The sequence below is a fragment of the Uloborus diversus genome, chromosome 8 (genome assembly GCF_026930045.1).
Source record: "Uloborus diversus isolate 005 chromosome 8, Udiv.v.3.1, whole genome shotgun sequence".
NCBI classification, from domain to species: domain Eukaryota; kingdom Metazoa; phylum Arthropoda; class Arachnida; order Araneae; family Uloboridae; genus Uloborus; species Uloborus diversus.
The window spans coordinates 96997901-97011068 of NC_072738.1; the positions used below are offsets into that span (position 1 = coordinate 96997901).

The 13168-nt window shown below is 32.4% G+C and overlaps 1 protein-coding gene across 1 annotated transcript in view; it reads right to left on the reverse strand.

Annotated features, from left to right (window-relative positions):
* Nucleotides 1-13168, reverse strand: part of LOC129228114 (V-type proton ATPase catalytic subunit A) — a 45615-nt gene that overhangs the window by 22893 nt on the left and 9554 nt on the right. Inside the window, exon 4 of the mRNA XM_054862757.1 lies at nt 10103-10314. Coding sequence (XP_054718732.1) covers nt 10103-10314 — 212 coding nt within the window. The remainder of the gene's footprint in view (nt 1-10102; nt 10315-13168) is intronic.

Sequence of the window (13168 nt, forward strand, 5' to 3'; positions counted from 1 at the left end):
CAATGGAAAAAAAGAACGGGCGATTGCGCTACCCCCTTTTTAGCTGTTGACACCAAAATAAAATCAGCTCTTATACCCACTAAGGGCTACTTGTCAAAAAATTTTTGTTTGATTCCGTTCGTTATTTCTTGAGTTACAGCAGTCACAATTGACGACAAAAAACGTTCTATAACTCAACCCCCGTTTGAGCTATTGACACCAAAATTGAATCAGCACCTGCTCCTGTTAAAGGCAACATATGGACCAAATTTTGTTTGATTCCGCCAGTTACTTCCTGAGGAATAGCAAGCACGCGTAACTCAAAAAACGTCCCATTGCTCCACCCCCCTTGGAGGAATTCGCGCCAAAAACCAATGGGCACAAGTTCACATAGGGGCACATATGTGTACCAAATTTCGTTCAATTTCATGTGGTAGTTTTTGCTGTAGAGCGGCCACAAAAAACTGGTCACACACAGACGTGACACACACACACGCAGACAGACAGACAGACATTTTCCAAAAATAGTCGAAATGGACTCGGCGCACCTCAAAACGTTCGAATCCGTCAAAATTCGAAATTCGAAAATTTGCACGAATCCAAAACTTTCTTCTATATATTAGATATAGAAGAAAGTAAAAAAGGAAGCATGAGGGATGCTTGGAAGAATAAACTGAGGAATTATTAAGACTATGGTGTTATTTATTTTATTGCTGTTTAAGTGATAACGTGACAAATATAGAAACAGTTTTCACATCAATAAGAAATAAATAAAATAAATAAATAAAAATATTGTTTTCTGTTGCCTTGCTCATTTGTATTTGCTCCTCTGTACTTCATAATGAAAATTCATTCAAACTATTTTTATTGACATTTCGTTACATTTTGATGTCATGCAGGGACATATTACTAGGTTATAAAAGACTAGCACCTTAAAAAAATTGATGTTTGTTTTTTTTTTTTTTTTGTAACCAGTTAAGCTTTTTACTTTTTATAGAATGGCTTTTTATATCTAAAATTTAGCTATCAACATTGAATAGGCATATCCAACACATTTAATGTGAATATCATATTAGATTGCTAAATTGTTTCTCACAATAATTCTTTAAATATGTGATCAAAATACAATTTTTGGGCAAAAATTTATTGTTTTGTATATGGTTGGTTGTACAACAGTGGAATACACACTGAAAAGCATTTTAGTTGAATATAAATTTTTGAAATAAATACCTGGGTACATACCCTGGGTATTTACCCCTAAAAATAAATACCCGGGTATTTTACATCACTAATTACACTACAGAAATACATGAACACAATGATTTTCTTGAATTCATCTGATGTGCCCTAGAATGAAGAATATGCATATCCCATAGTACAATGATTTGACATCTTGCAAAGTCTGCAAACAATACAAGTCAAGCCAGCACCAATTAATGACATCACTTAAAAAAGTAACGAATGCATTGCACATCTATGTAAATCTGAAAGGCTAAAAACCTGAAAGCTAACATTTCAAGCGAAGCACAATATATAGAAATACAATGTATATATATATATATGGAAGCGTTCACCTACTGAAGTCACAAGTAAACTAAGTGACAAATAGCCAATAATTTGTTGGTCATTAAGATCCAAGAGCAGGGCAAAAAATAAAGCTATAGCCAAATAAGCTACCTCAAGTCCAGAAGGGAAAAAAAGTGAAAAATTCAAATTGCTAGGTAATTGTACCTGCTCAATTAACATAATACTATACTTGGGACACATCAAGTGATGTCAAATGGTTTGTTCAACTTCTTTTACCTACTGTAAGGAGTTGATAGGTTAAAGTTAGTTATAATAACACTGATGTATAACTAAATTATGTGATGTTATGGTTCTCCATTTAATGATGCTCTATTTATTGACTTTCTCTATTTAAAAACCTTTTTCCTATGATCCTACACCCTCCACTGTAATTCTAGAATAACCCTGTTTAAGGATACATTCCACTGAAGGATGATTTTTTGTGGTCTCTAGAAAGTTCTTAAATAGAGAATCAATTGCAGTGTACATTAGGAATGAGAACATTTTTGTCAAGAGATTACAACTAATTGTAGAAGAGCTTCTTTTTAAGTTATGAAATTTCAAACTATTTTATTCTTAATGCAACTTGCAGACACAAGTTTAATTGTTGTGACACAGTTTAAAAACCAGCTTATTTCAAATATTTTACACAGATGATTATTTGTTGCTACTGAAATAAAACATAAAATTAATTTTTTTATGCTTTTCTGACCAAGTTGTTTACGTGGTGGAATCAAGAGTCAGTGTTGAAGAACAACAGATGCTTGGAAATTCTAATATTAGTTTGAGAAAATTTCACTGCTCTTATCTAGAACAACTGTAATGACTCACTGTTCAAGATCCCTACTGTAGCTCAAAGATAAGATAAAAGTTTTAGTTAAATATTTTAGTTGAACACACCAGAAGTAGACCACATACTTGATGAAATCTTTTAGAGGAAAAACAGGCGTTAATAATATTTTTGAAAAAAATAATTTTTCGCTTGATATAAATAATTTTCAACTCTAGTTTATTACTATAGTAATCAGCAACTTTAAAAATAGTATTCAATGCCATTCTTGTATGATAATAGAAATTGGCAAAGCATATTAAAAAAAATTAAAAGAAAAACATTGGGTTTTCAATATTTTATTCCTTTAAAATGCCAACACAATAATTGTTTTTGAAAGCGATTGTTTTGGAAATAATGAAAGTATATCTTTTTATATTTTTCATAAGAAATGATCAAGGAGATATAACGATTGAAAATCAACCAGGAAGGATAATAAAACTTTAAAAAACAGGAGAGTTTCAATAACTATGTCAAGGAGAGAGACAAATAAAGAGAATGTAAGAAATAGTCAAACAAGGTTTTTTTTTCCCCCAGAAGTTTTATAAATGTGATCTTCCTTGATACTGAGCCTTGAAAACTGGACTAGCACCTTGTTTATGGACTTAAATCGTAATTGATGGTTTCTATTTTTTAAAGAGAAGGTTTATGTTCTGATATAATAGCACATTCAACCACTGATGTTTTGTCTTATTAGTAGGGGAGATAGCGACAGTTTTTAATACATTGTTTATATAAAGCCAGATTTTTTTTAAATCTTAGATTAGTTTACTTAAAAGAAGAAAACGTGAGTCTACCAAAAAGTTATCGTTGCAATAATTAATAAAAAATTTTGCAATATGTTGCAAAAACTTGTGAAATTGTCTTATATATACAAGGCTGAAACTCGGTAATTTTATTGATTACGTATAAACATAACGAAAAATATATGTCTACCGCATCCGCAGCATTGCCGTGCCGTGTCTACCACCCACGCAAGGTGCGAAAAAATCAGTCAATTTTGACTTAAATATATAAGCCTAAAAATTTTTTAAATGATTGTTTATAATGTATAAAATATAAAAACAAAAGTCTACCAGTTGTTTTATGTTGCAAAGGCATGATAGACGCCACGGAATGTCGACCAAGTACCTCGATATACCGTTTATCGGGCCGCAAGCACTCGCTCAAAAAAGTTTGCTTATTGTCGCGAAATTTAAATAAATAAAGCTAATTTATTTTTCAATAAATAGTTTAAATCCTATTTTCACTAAAATTTTTAGTCTACCGTGACTAAGAGGTTGCATAATCTTTGGTAGACGTTGCTTAAAATAAAAGGTAGTAGGAAAAGTATGATTATATTATCTTTTCATTCTTTATAAATGACAATTATTCAATTAGGTATTATTATTTTTTTATGATTACAATTTTCTATCACATTTAAATTGATATTCATACTTTTGTTACATTATTCATATATATATATATATATATATATATATATATATATATATATTTAACTTCTTCAAAAATATTTTGAATTACCACATTTTCAAATACATTTCGTAAATGGGGAAGTAAAGCTATTTATTCATCTACTGCGAAGAATCAAGAGGGGAGAGGGGAAGGACACGCCGAGAATAACCTTGGCTCTGGGGCCTGAGCCGGAGTAAGGCCACTACAGTGGAGGAGCCGACGCATCCGCCATTTTGGAGCAAACTTGATCCAGTGCTTCGTAGCGATAGCATTGCTGCTGATGTTTATATTTCTTTACATTCGTTAAATTGAATCAACAGATAATAGCCATCTGCAAAACTAAAAAATCTGCTTTACTGCATTTACTAGAAAATTTTATTTTAGATTTTTAAAAAAGTAATAAGCACTTTTCATAATGCACTCAAAAGGACAAATAACTTTTCTCGGTCAGAAAGGACAATTTAAGAATTTCTGTACTTTTGAAAATTTCCATGAAAATGACACCACAAACGAAGAAAAGTGCGGTTCTAGTCATGTAGAGAATGTTTTACCATTATCTAGCTTTCAATCATAAATTTGAGTGTTGAAACATGCATTTTTTTCTTAATGGGAAAGTTTGGTTTGAAATGACTTGATCGCAATTTTCTTCGTTTGTGAAATCTTTTCTTGAGAGAATTAAAAACTACAGGAATACTTAAATTGTCCTTTCTGATCCAGAAAAGTTATTTTGTTCTTTTGCGTGCATTACGAAAAGTGCTTATTATTATTTTTAAAAATCTTATTTTAAAGTTTTTTGTTTTCAAACAAAATTTTACTTTAGAATTTGATTTTTTAGCGTTAAGTTGTACTTTAAGGTTAAACAAATCATTTAATGAAATTCTGAAGTCTGTAAGTGGTCTAGTTGCTGAGTATACGCAAAAGAATGGTTCACAACATACAAGTAACTTGGGATAAAGATCCTAATACGTCTCTTTATTTAGCCCCGTTATCGAGTATTGACATAGATGCATAGATGAGAATAAAAACCCTAAGAAAGCAACGACAGTGAATAAATTTAATTCTTGCTCTAGAGAGGACTTGATTCAAAATTTTCATTATGATTACTATTAACATTACATTTGCAAGGCAACAAAATTTGTAACAATGGATTTTATATTTAAACATTTTAATGGGGGAAATTACATCAAATTTGCTATTTTCCATCCTAACCGAAATAATGATGTTATTTCAGAATTTTAATTTTTCAGCGTTAAGTTGTACCTTAAGATTAAGCAAATCATTTAGTGAAAACCAGAAGTCTCTAAGTGATCTAGTTATTGAAATATAAGCAAAAGCACGCCTCAGATTACTCCATGACAATCAGGCCAAGTATAATAAAAGTGCTTAAAAAACATCAATTCTGAACCACCATCTTCACCACCAAAATTTCTCATGTATGATGGATTCTCTTTATTATATCTAATGAAAGAAATTCCATCATCTTATGCTGTGATATTGAGAAAATTATTAAGTATGTTCAGCAGTATTCGTAGTAATTGTTTTCGACACGTACCCATCTCCTTCCATAAAAGATAACGAACATATCGTCGCCACAGAGCAACAGTAATCCCAGAAATAACACTAAGATATCTTACTGTTGTTCTGAGGCGACAATATATTAAGGGGAACTCACAGAGATAAAAAAAATTCAGATAGGAGACTCCAACACGTCCCTTTGACTTTTTGAATCAATTAAAAAATATTACTTTTAAAGAAGATTTGTTAGAATATTTACTAAAAAACTGGGAACAAGATAACAAAGCAGTTTATTTTGAAGATAAATTTGTGTATATTAACTACAGTCAGTGTTATAGATTTGAAACCATCAACAGAAAAGTTGTAAAAATAGTAGATCATATTCAATTGTTCCCCAGACCGCGAAGAATCCGACACAAAAATGATTTACCATCTTTGTAATTTTTTAAACGCTGCAGCCTCCATATGACGTTCACCTACGATGCTCAGATACTGAGGTATTAGTTATAATATTGGCTAACATGAAGTTTTTGAATTCTTAAATAAAGGTCTGGATGGAAGTTGGCATTGGAAAATCATTAAGATGTGTCAATGTCTCTGAACTTGACAAGAATTTAGGAGAAAACATTTGTTCCGTATTGGTTGCTTTGCATGCAATGACTGGTTGTGATCAAAATCCGGCTTTTTTCCAAAAAGGAAAAGTCCGGCCTTACGCTCTATTTACAAAGTCGGAAGAATACACAGCCACAGCAGCGTTAACAAATTTGAGTAAGTATCAGCCATCGCACAATGTAAAATGCATGTCGCAAATTCGAATACAACTCGAAATTTTGGAAGAGTTTGTGTGCCGAATGTACAGACAAAAGAAATTTGAAAATTTAATGATGCAAGAACCATTATGTGTTTAAAAGTTTATAAAAATTTTGAAAAAAGATAAAGTAATTCTCGAAAACGTGAAGAATTTTGATCCGTCATCCTTAACCCTATGTTAGTCTGAGCTTCGTGAATATTTCCTCAGAACAGCTTGCATTTCGCAAATTTGGACAAATTCTCATTTAAAAAATCTGACAAGCTTATCACCTCTTGATTGTGGGTAGAAAATTGAGGACAACTGATAAGTTTTTAAATGATTTACTGAAAACAGTTACTGCAAGCAATAAAAGATGTTACATTCGAAGCACAGTGCCTCAGGTAATCATTTTTTTTTCAACCAGACTTGGCTTTTAATAAAATTCTTTCTTTTTTTTTTAATCAATTGTTTTCCATTATAGATATTGATGATTTTACCGAGACAGCTAATAATAGTACCGATATTCAGTCATGATGATTATTCAACTGACAATGATGCTGAGTTGAGCGTAAGACATTTTGAATATGAATTCAGCAACGAAAGCGAAAATTATTTGGGCGAGTCAGACGTGAGCGGTGATGCACCTGATGAACAGTTCGTTTAAATAAAATTATGTTAATTGCTACAGTTTTATAGGTTATAAATTAATATGCAAAATACTGTTTATTTGATTATTTAATTATTTATTGTTATGTAAGTTTGATGCAAAAAATTTTATTTCATAAGTACTTGACAATAAGAAATAAATAAATAAAAGAGGCATAATTTAAAAGGTCAAGACATTATTAATGAAAAATAAATTTCACTATAATTTTGTACATAATTTTAATAAAATATTTTTTTAATTTTGTTTAAATGTTAAAAATATTTCTTTAATTTGCTTAAATCATTCATACTTTTTCAACTACCTTATAATTTAAGCAACGTCTACCAAAGACTAAGCAACCTCTTAGCCAAGGTAGACTAAAAATTTGACTAAAAATAGTATTTAAACTATTTATTAAAAAATAAATCAGCTTTATTTATTTAAATTTCATGACGATAAGCAAACTTTTGATCGAGCGCTAGCAGCCCGATAAACGGTACATCGAGGTACGCGGTTGACATTCCGTGGCGTCTACCGAGGCCTTTGCAACATAAAAAAACTGGTAGACTTTTGTTTTTATATATCATACATTATAAACAATTATTTTAAAAAAAATTTAGGCTTATATATTTAAGTCAAAAATGACTGATTTTTTCGCACCTTGTGTGGGTGGTAGACACGGCACGGCAACGCTTCGGACGCGGTAGACATATATTTTTCATTATGTTTATACGTAATCAATAAAATTACCGAGTTTCAGCCTTATATATATATAAGACAATTTCACAAGTTTTTGCAACATATTGGAAAATTTTGTATTAATTATTGCAACGATAACTTTTTGGCAGACTCGCGGTTTCTTCTTTTAAGTAAACTCTGATCTAATATTTTTTAAAAAATTCTTCACACTGAAAACAATACAAGCCATAATATTTTAACAAAATTAATCATATGACTGAATACTAATTCAAACAATGTTCAATAAATATGAAAGAATATTTATTTTTCAAAAAAAAAAAAAACATAACTTAAAGAACAAAAAAATTAACTTAAAAACGTTTAAAAAATAAAATGTAATTTATGTACATTACTCCGACATCCTTATGTAAATAATAGCCGATGATCGAGTAACCCGCATGTTTTAACAATGAAATTTGCGCCGCGGCATGATAATTTGATAATATGTTTCGGTAATGTTTAACATTCAGGGAAAAATTTCATCGTAACAAGGCTGAACTCGGCCCGGTAACTTAACTGTTTTACTGATAAGACTGTATCGTTTCAAGGGAATGAATAAACAAAATAATGGTAAACAATGAACGCTACCTACTGGAGTTTAGGCTTAATCCAATGGAGTTTGGGTAACAATTTCAACTATCAAAATATCACCCAACAGGCAGAGGCTTCGTTCAAATGTAGAAGCAATTTTCATCCATCATATCTTGCCGGGCGATTTTCTAGTGTTTAAATAACTATTGAATTTCCATAATACTTAATTCAAAAATTGCTACTCTTGCAGCACATAGCATCATTTATGACTAGTGGCACCCACACGACTTTGAATAGAAAAAGAACAAAATCGAATTTTCAAAAAATTGCTTTGAGGTGCACACCTCCATACAACAAACTAATTTGTGCCAAATTTCATGAAAATCAGCCAACAGTCTAGGCGCTATGCACGTTACAGACAGTGGCGGCGCTAGGCGTCGGCGACGTCGGCAACTGCCGACGGCCTCGCGCAGATAGGGCCTCGCAAAATTCTCAGAAGTAAATTCTCAGAAGTTTTAAGATATTTCCATGTTTTCGATTGAAGCTCTCATTAAATATAACAGACGCAAAAGTAATCAAAATAGTGCGTGTAGGAGAGACTGCACAGAGTCAGCCTTAGCAAATGTTTGGTCCAATTCTGTCGGGGCCTGAATTAAAAATATTCATTGGCAACAGCTAATTGATCAGCTAACTCTATCCCCCCCTTTCTTTTTTCTCTTCTTTTCAGTTCTTTTCTTTTTTCTTTTGTTTCTTAAGTTCATCTAAAAGTACGAAAATATCCAAAATGCTGCTCCTCCGAACTCTTCCCCCTCCCCCCCACACACACACACACCGAAAGCATTGTGTAGCAACTGAAATTTTGTTTCCAGATCTTAAACTTCGCGATATTTCCAGCTTAAAGCTCCCAAATGCTCAACACCGTCGAAAATCGCTTAAAATTGCGTTTTTTTAGCTTGAATTTCAAAAATTACCGAGCGTAATATTACAAAATATGGCAATACAATCGCATTTTTAAGGATTGAATTTCAGAAAATATTCGGGCAAGGGTCCCCATATCGCCTTTCTTTTATATCATAAGCAATTAGGCTTTTTAAACTTCATTAACAGAAAGTTCAAGTGGAATGGCTCCTGAACATAAAATATTCCTAAGTTTTTAGGACCATAATTTTCAAAAATTTTCGAGGGATCTCCCTTCCTTCCGGTATAATCTTCAAAGTTTGTCTAAAATTCTGTTTTTGAAACTTCAATTTCGAGAATTTGCAGGAAATTGAATCGATCTGGGACAGTCTCTGACCCTAAAGTCAATATATATGGCCTATAATTGCATTTTTAAGGCTTCAATTTCTAGAAATTTCCACCGAGACCCCCTGTACCTTTTTTACCTTAACATCAGCAAAGAAAGCCCAAAATGGCGTTTTTAAACTACAAATTTCAAAATCTTTCCGGGGGAGAACCCCCAGACCCCCCTTTCTATCAGGTAATTTTTTCCACAGTCAAAGTGCCGGCTCCCCCCCCCCCCACCACGAAAAAAACTTCTTTTTGACTGTGCTACTAATCACGAAATGTTTTTGTCCCAGCAATTAAGTGAATTGGGAACCCTAAGTGCCAATAGTTAGTACAAAAACTAATTCTATGAATTCAATTATTTGTCTCACAATATTTTATGATTAAAAGGGCCTCGCAAAACTGCATCGCCGACGTTTACTTTTGCTCTCGCGCCGCCACTGGTTACAGAGATCCTGACAGACAGAGATCCAGACAGAGAGATGTCCAGACAGAGACTTTCAGCTTTATTATCAGTAAAGATTGAAGATTTCTTTATGAAAGAAATTGGTAATATGTTGTTGGAATGAGAAAAGTTTGGTAAAGTTGCAATGAAAGAGGAGCCATCGTCTTGTATCCCCACTACAGCCTGATATTTTGATTGACTTGTTTTGCCTTAGTTATACTGTGCCATAACATTAAAAATCATTTTACGTAAAAAGTACAGCAAATATAGGATCCTAGATATAGAGATTAAAATTAGAAAGCAATATAAATTCGGTAAACTTACTTTATAGCCTATAGGATTGAATTCCCAAGTTGCCTCTCGACTCAAGGCTGGGATATTCACGCCTCTTGGTATGTATATGCTTTCAGATATTTCATTGATGTCTTTCAGAGGACGCTGGATACCATCAAAAATGCTACCCATAATACCAGGTCCTAACTCTACTGAAAGGGGTTTTCCAGTTCGAAGAACTGGATCACCAACAGTTACACCAGCTGATATTGAATTAAGTAGTTTTTTTAACATTTAAATGTGCTTCGAAATACTGAAAGTAGAAAATAAGTGTAGATACTACATGACATAACTAAAATTAAAGAAATAGTTGTTTCATAGAGAATTAATCTTATTAGAATAATAAACAGAGCACAGAGCTCAAACATATATGTTAAAAACAACATTGCAAATCACATACATATTTATACACACATGCTATACAGTCTCACCCGTTTGTAGAAAATCGTGTAGACAAATTTACAACTATAACATAACAGTTTCTACTTTCCTTGTTTTTAAGAAAAACAATCAAAAAATGAACAGTTCATTTATTATGAAGTAAACATTCCTTTCACTGCTATAATGAAACATTGCCACATTTGGAGAAAGAATGAATGGAATAAAATTGAGGAAAACCAGAAGAAAAATGAAATATTCTTGAACTACCTATCATTTGTGCATGCTGTAACTAGAGTGGAAGAATTTCACAAAAAGTGAAAAGGAACAAACAAAAACAGAAAAAACTGGTTCAACTGAAAAAAATGGTAATGTCTTGCACAACCCAGAAAAAGCAAAGCATTTAAGAATCTTAGTAAACAAAAAAAGTAAGGGTCTAAATTTATTTAACTGTTATCAAATAGTGTTTGATGTTCACTATTTTTCACATTATACTATGTATTATTCCTTAATTTTTACAACAAAATAGGGCCAACATTTTAATTGGGCCATTTTGACTTTGTTATAAATGGTTGCGACTAAATATATATGCCTATATAATATGTTGCCGTTAAAATAAAAATATCCAGGGCCAAATCACAGAAAATGAAACAGCTGAATTTTAAGCTTACTAAAAATGGCAAGCCAGGGTTCATACTCAATTTCAGAAATAAAATGAATTATTTTTGGAGGAGTTTTGAAGGAGTAAAATGAGATTTTGAAGGAGTACTAATGGGCTGTCCTTAAATGGTGCTGCACTTTTATTCATCGCATTTGACCCCCTTCCCCTTTGTCACAAAATGTCACACTTCACCTTACTACTCCTTATCACATGTCATAACATAGTGTTGTAACAACTGTGTGATGTCACTTTTTATCACTCTTTCTCTTACCCTTGTCACAATTTCATGAACCCGGCTTCCTCTCAAGTAATGACATCAAACATGGATGACCCTTTTTACATTATCAGAACTGCGATTTACTAAACAATTGTTTTATTTAACACAATTGCTTAATATAGTACATCTACTTATGTATTTTTAAATATTTAAACAATAATTAGACAAACTGACTTTTGCTGCTGAGAGTGTGGTGGAGGGAAAAGAAATAGTTATAAAACTTGAAAAAATAGCTAAGCACCATTTAAGCATGTTTTCCTTCACTTATGAAATGTCGTAGTCATTTAATAATACTTTCACATTCAACTTTTATGACTCCTATGCTCAATTTGTAAATCACATCTTTATGAAAAAAAAAAAATATACGAAATTACTACATCAAAATTGTAAATATACTTTTGCCCTAGTGACAATGTTAAGTTGTCGATTGAAGTATTTTAAGCCACTGTCATCGAGAAAAAATTATGTAGTCTTGAAATAAAAAAGAAGGAGTTTTGAAGGAATTAAAACCAAAATGAAGGAGTTTGAAGGGCCCTTTAGGAAAATTTCCTGAATGAAGGAGTATTGGAGGAGTTTTGAAGAAGCGTACGAACCCTGCAAGCCATGTCTACTTAAAGCCCTAGTAAGATAAATATATAAAGTATCTGTACACACAACTCAAAACTATCTACACGTTTGAAAAGCAATATACAATGAGTGGGCAAAATATTTAGTAAGAATGTCTTTTGCTGTTAATCATGTATCCATAAAAGCAAAATGTGAACTTTTTCATTAATTAATCTACCTTTTTAAGATTGATATTAATTCGAAATTATGAAGCTATGCACTATCTACAACAAATGTATCTGCACAGCAGCAAATATATCGTAGCAGTGCGTGTACCTCTATGTTATCCATGACGTAGTTAAACTAGGACTAAGGTAATGGTGAGAAGAAAATACAAAAAGGAATTCAAGACATAGCAAAATGCAAAACTATACGCTGTTCCAAATAGGAAATTTGAACAACTCAAACTATGTTAAAACAAATAAATTAAAATAATTAAGTAATAAAATTCATAAAGAAAGAGATTTTGAAACTTTACTCAGCAAACTATTCAAAAACAACAAGTCCACTACACAAAGTACTAATGAAAAAAACCTAGAATGCTAATCCAACCTAAAATACTAACGATGTTAACAATTCACAAAAAACTCTGTCAGCAAGTAGTAAAAATAACCCACTTACTTACACAAACATAAAAGTAAACAAAAAAAAATTATAATTCAAGACTTCAAGCCTATCCCTTATATCAAGGGTGCCCACCTAGGGGGGGGGGGAGAAACGTCCCTGACGCAGACTGCAGCATTGAAATTTTTAAAGAGGGGAGGGTGTTTTGAGCACAATTTTTCACTTTTTTTTGGATGGGAGGCTTTTTTTCTGGGAGGGTGGGGGGTCACTGAAATATTAAGGGGTGTGTGCTCTTGCTCTTAGGGAGTGCCCCTGCTTATATGTTTTAACTTTCTGAGGTGCATATGACTTTGATTTCAGGTTATGATTTACCACCACAAAAAAAGCTAATGCAGGGCTCCCAACACATTTTAGCTATAGAAAAGGGTAAAAGAGGACCACTTTGAATCAAAAAGGGGTCCAAAGAGGACCAGTTGGGATTAAAAAGAGGACCTTGGGAGGACCATTCATAGTTAAACCCAGGGTAGCACCAAAAGGCAAATTAGCTGCCTGGCAATAAATACGTGAAGAT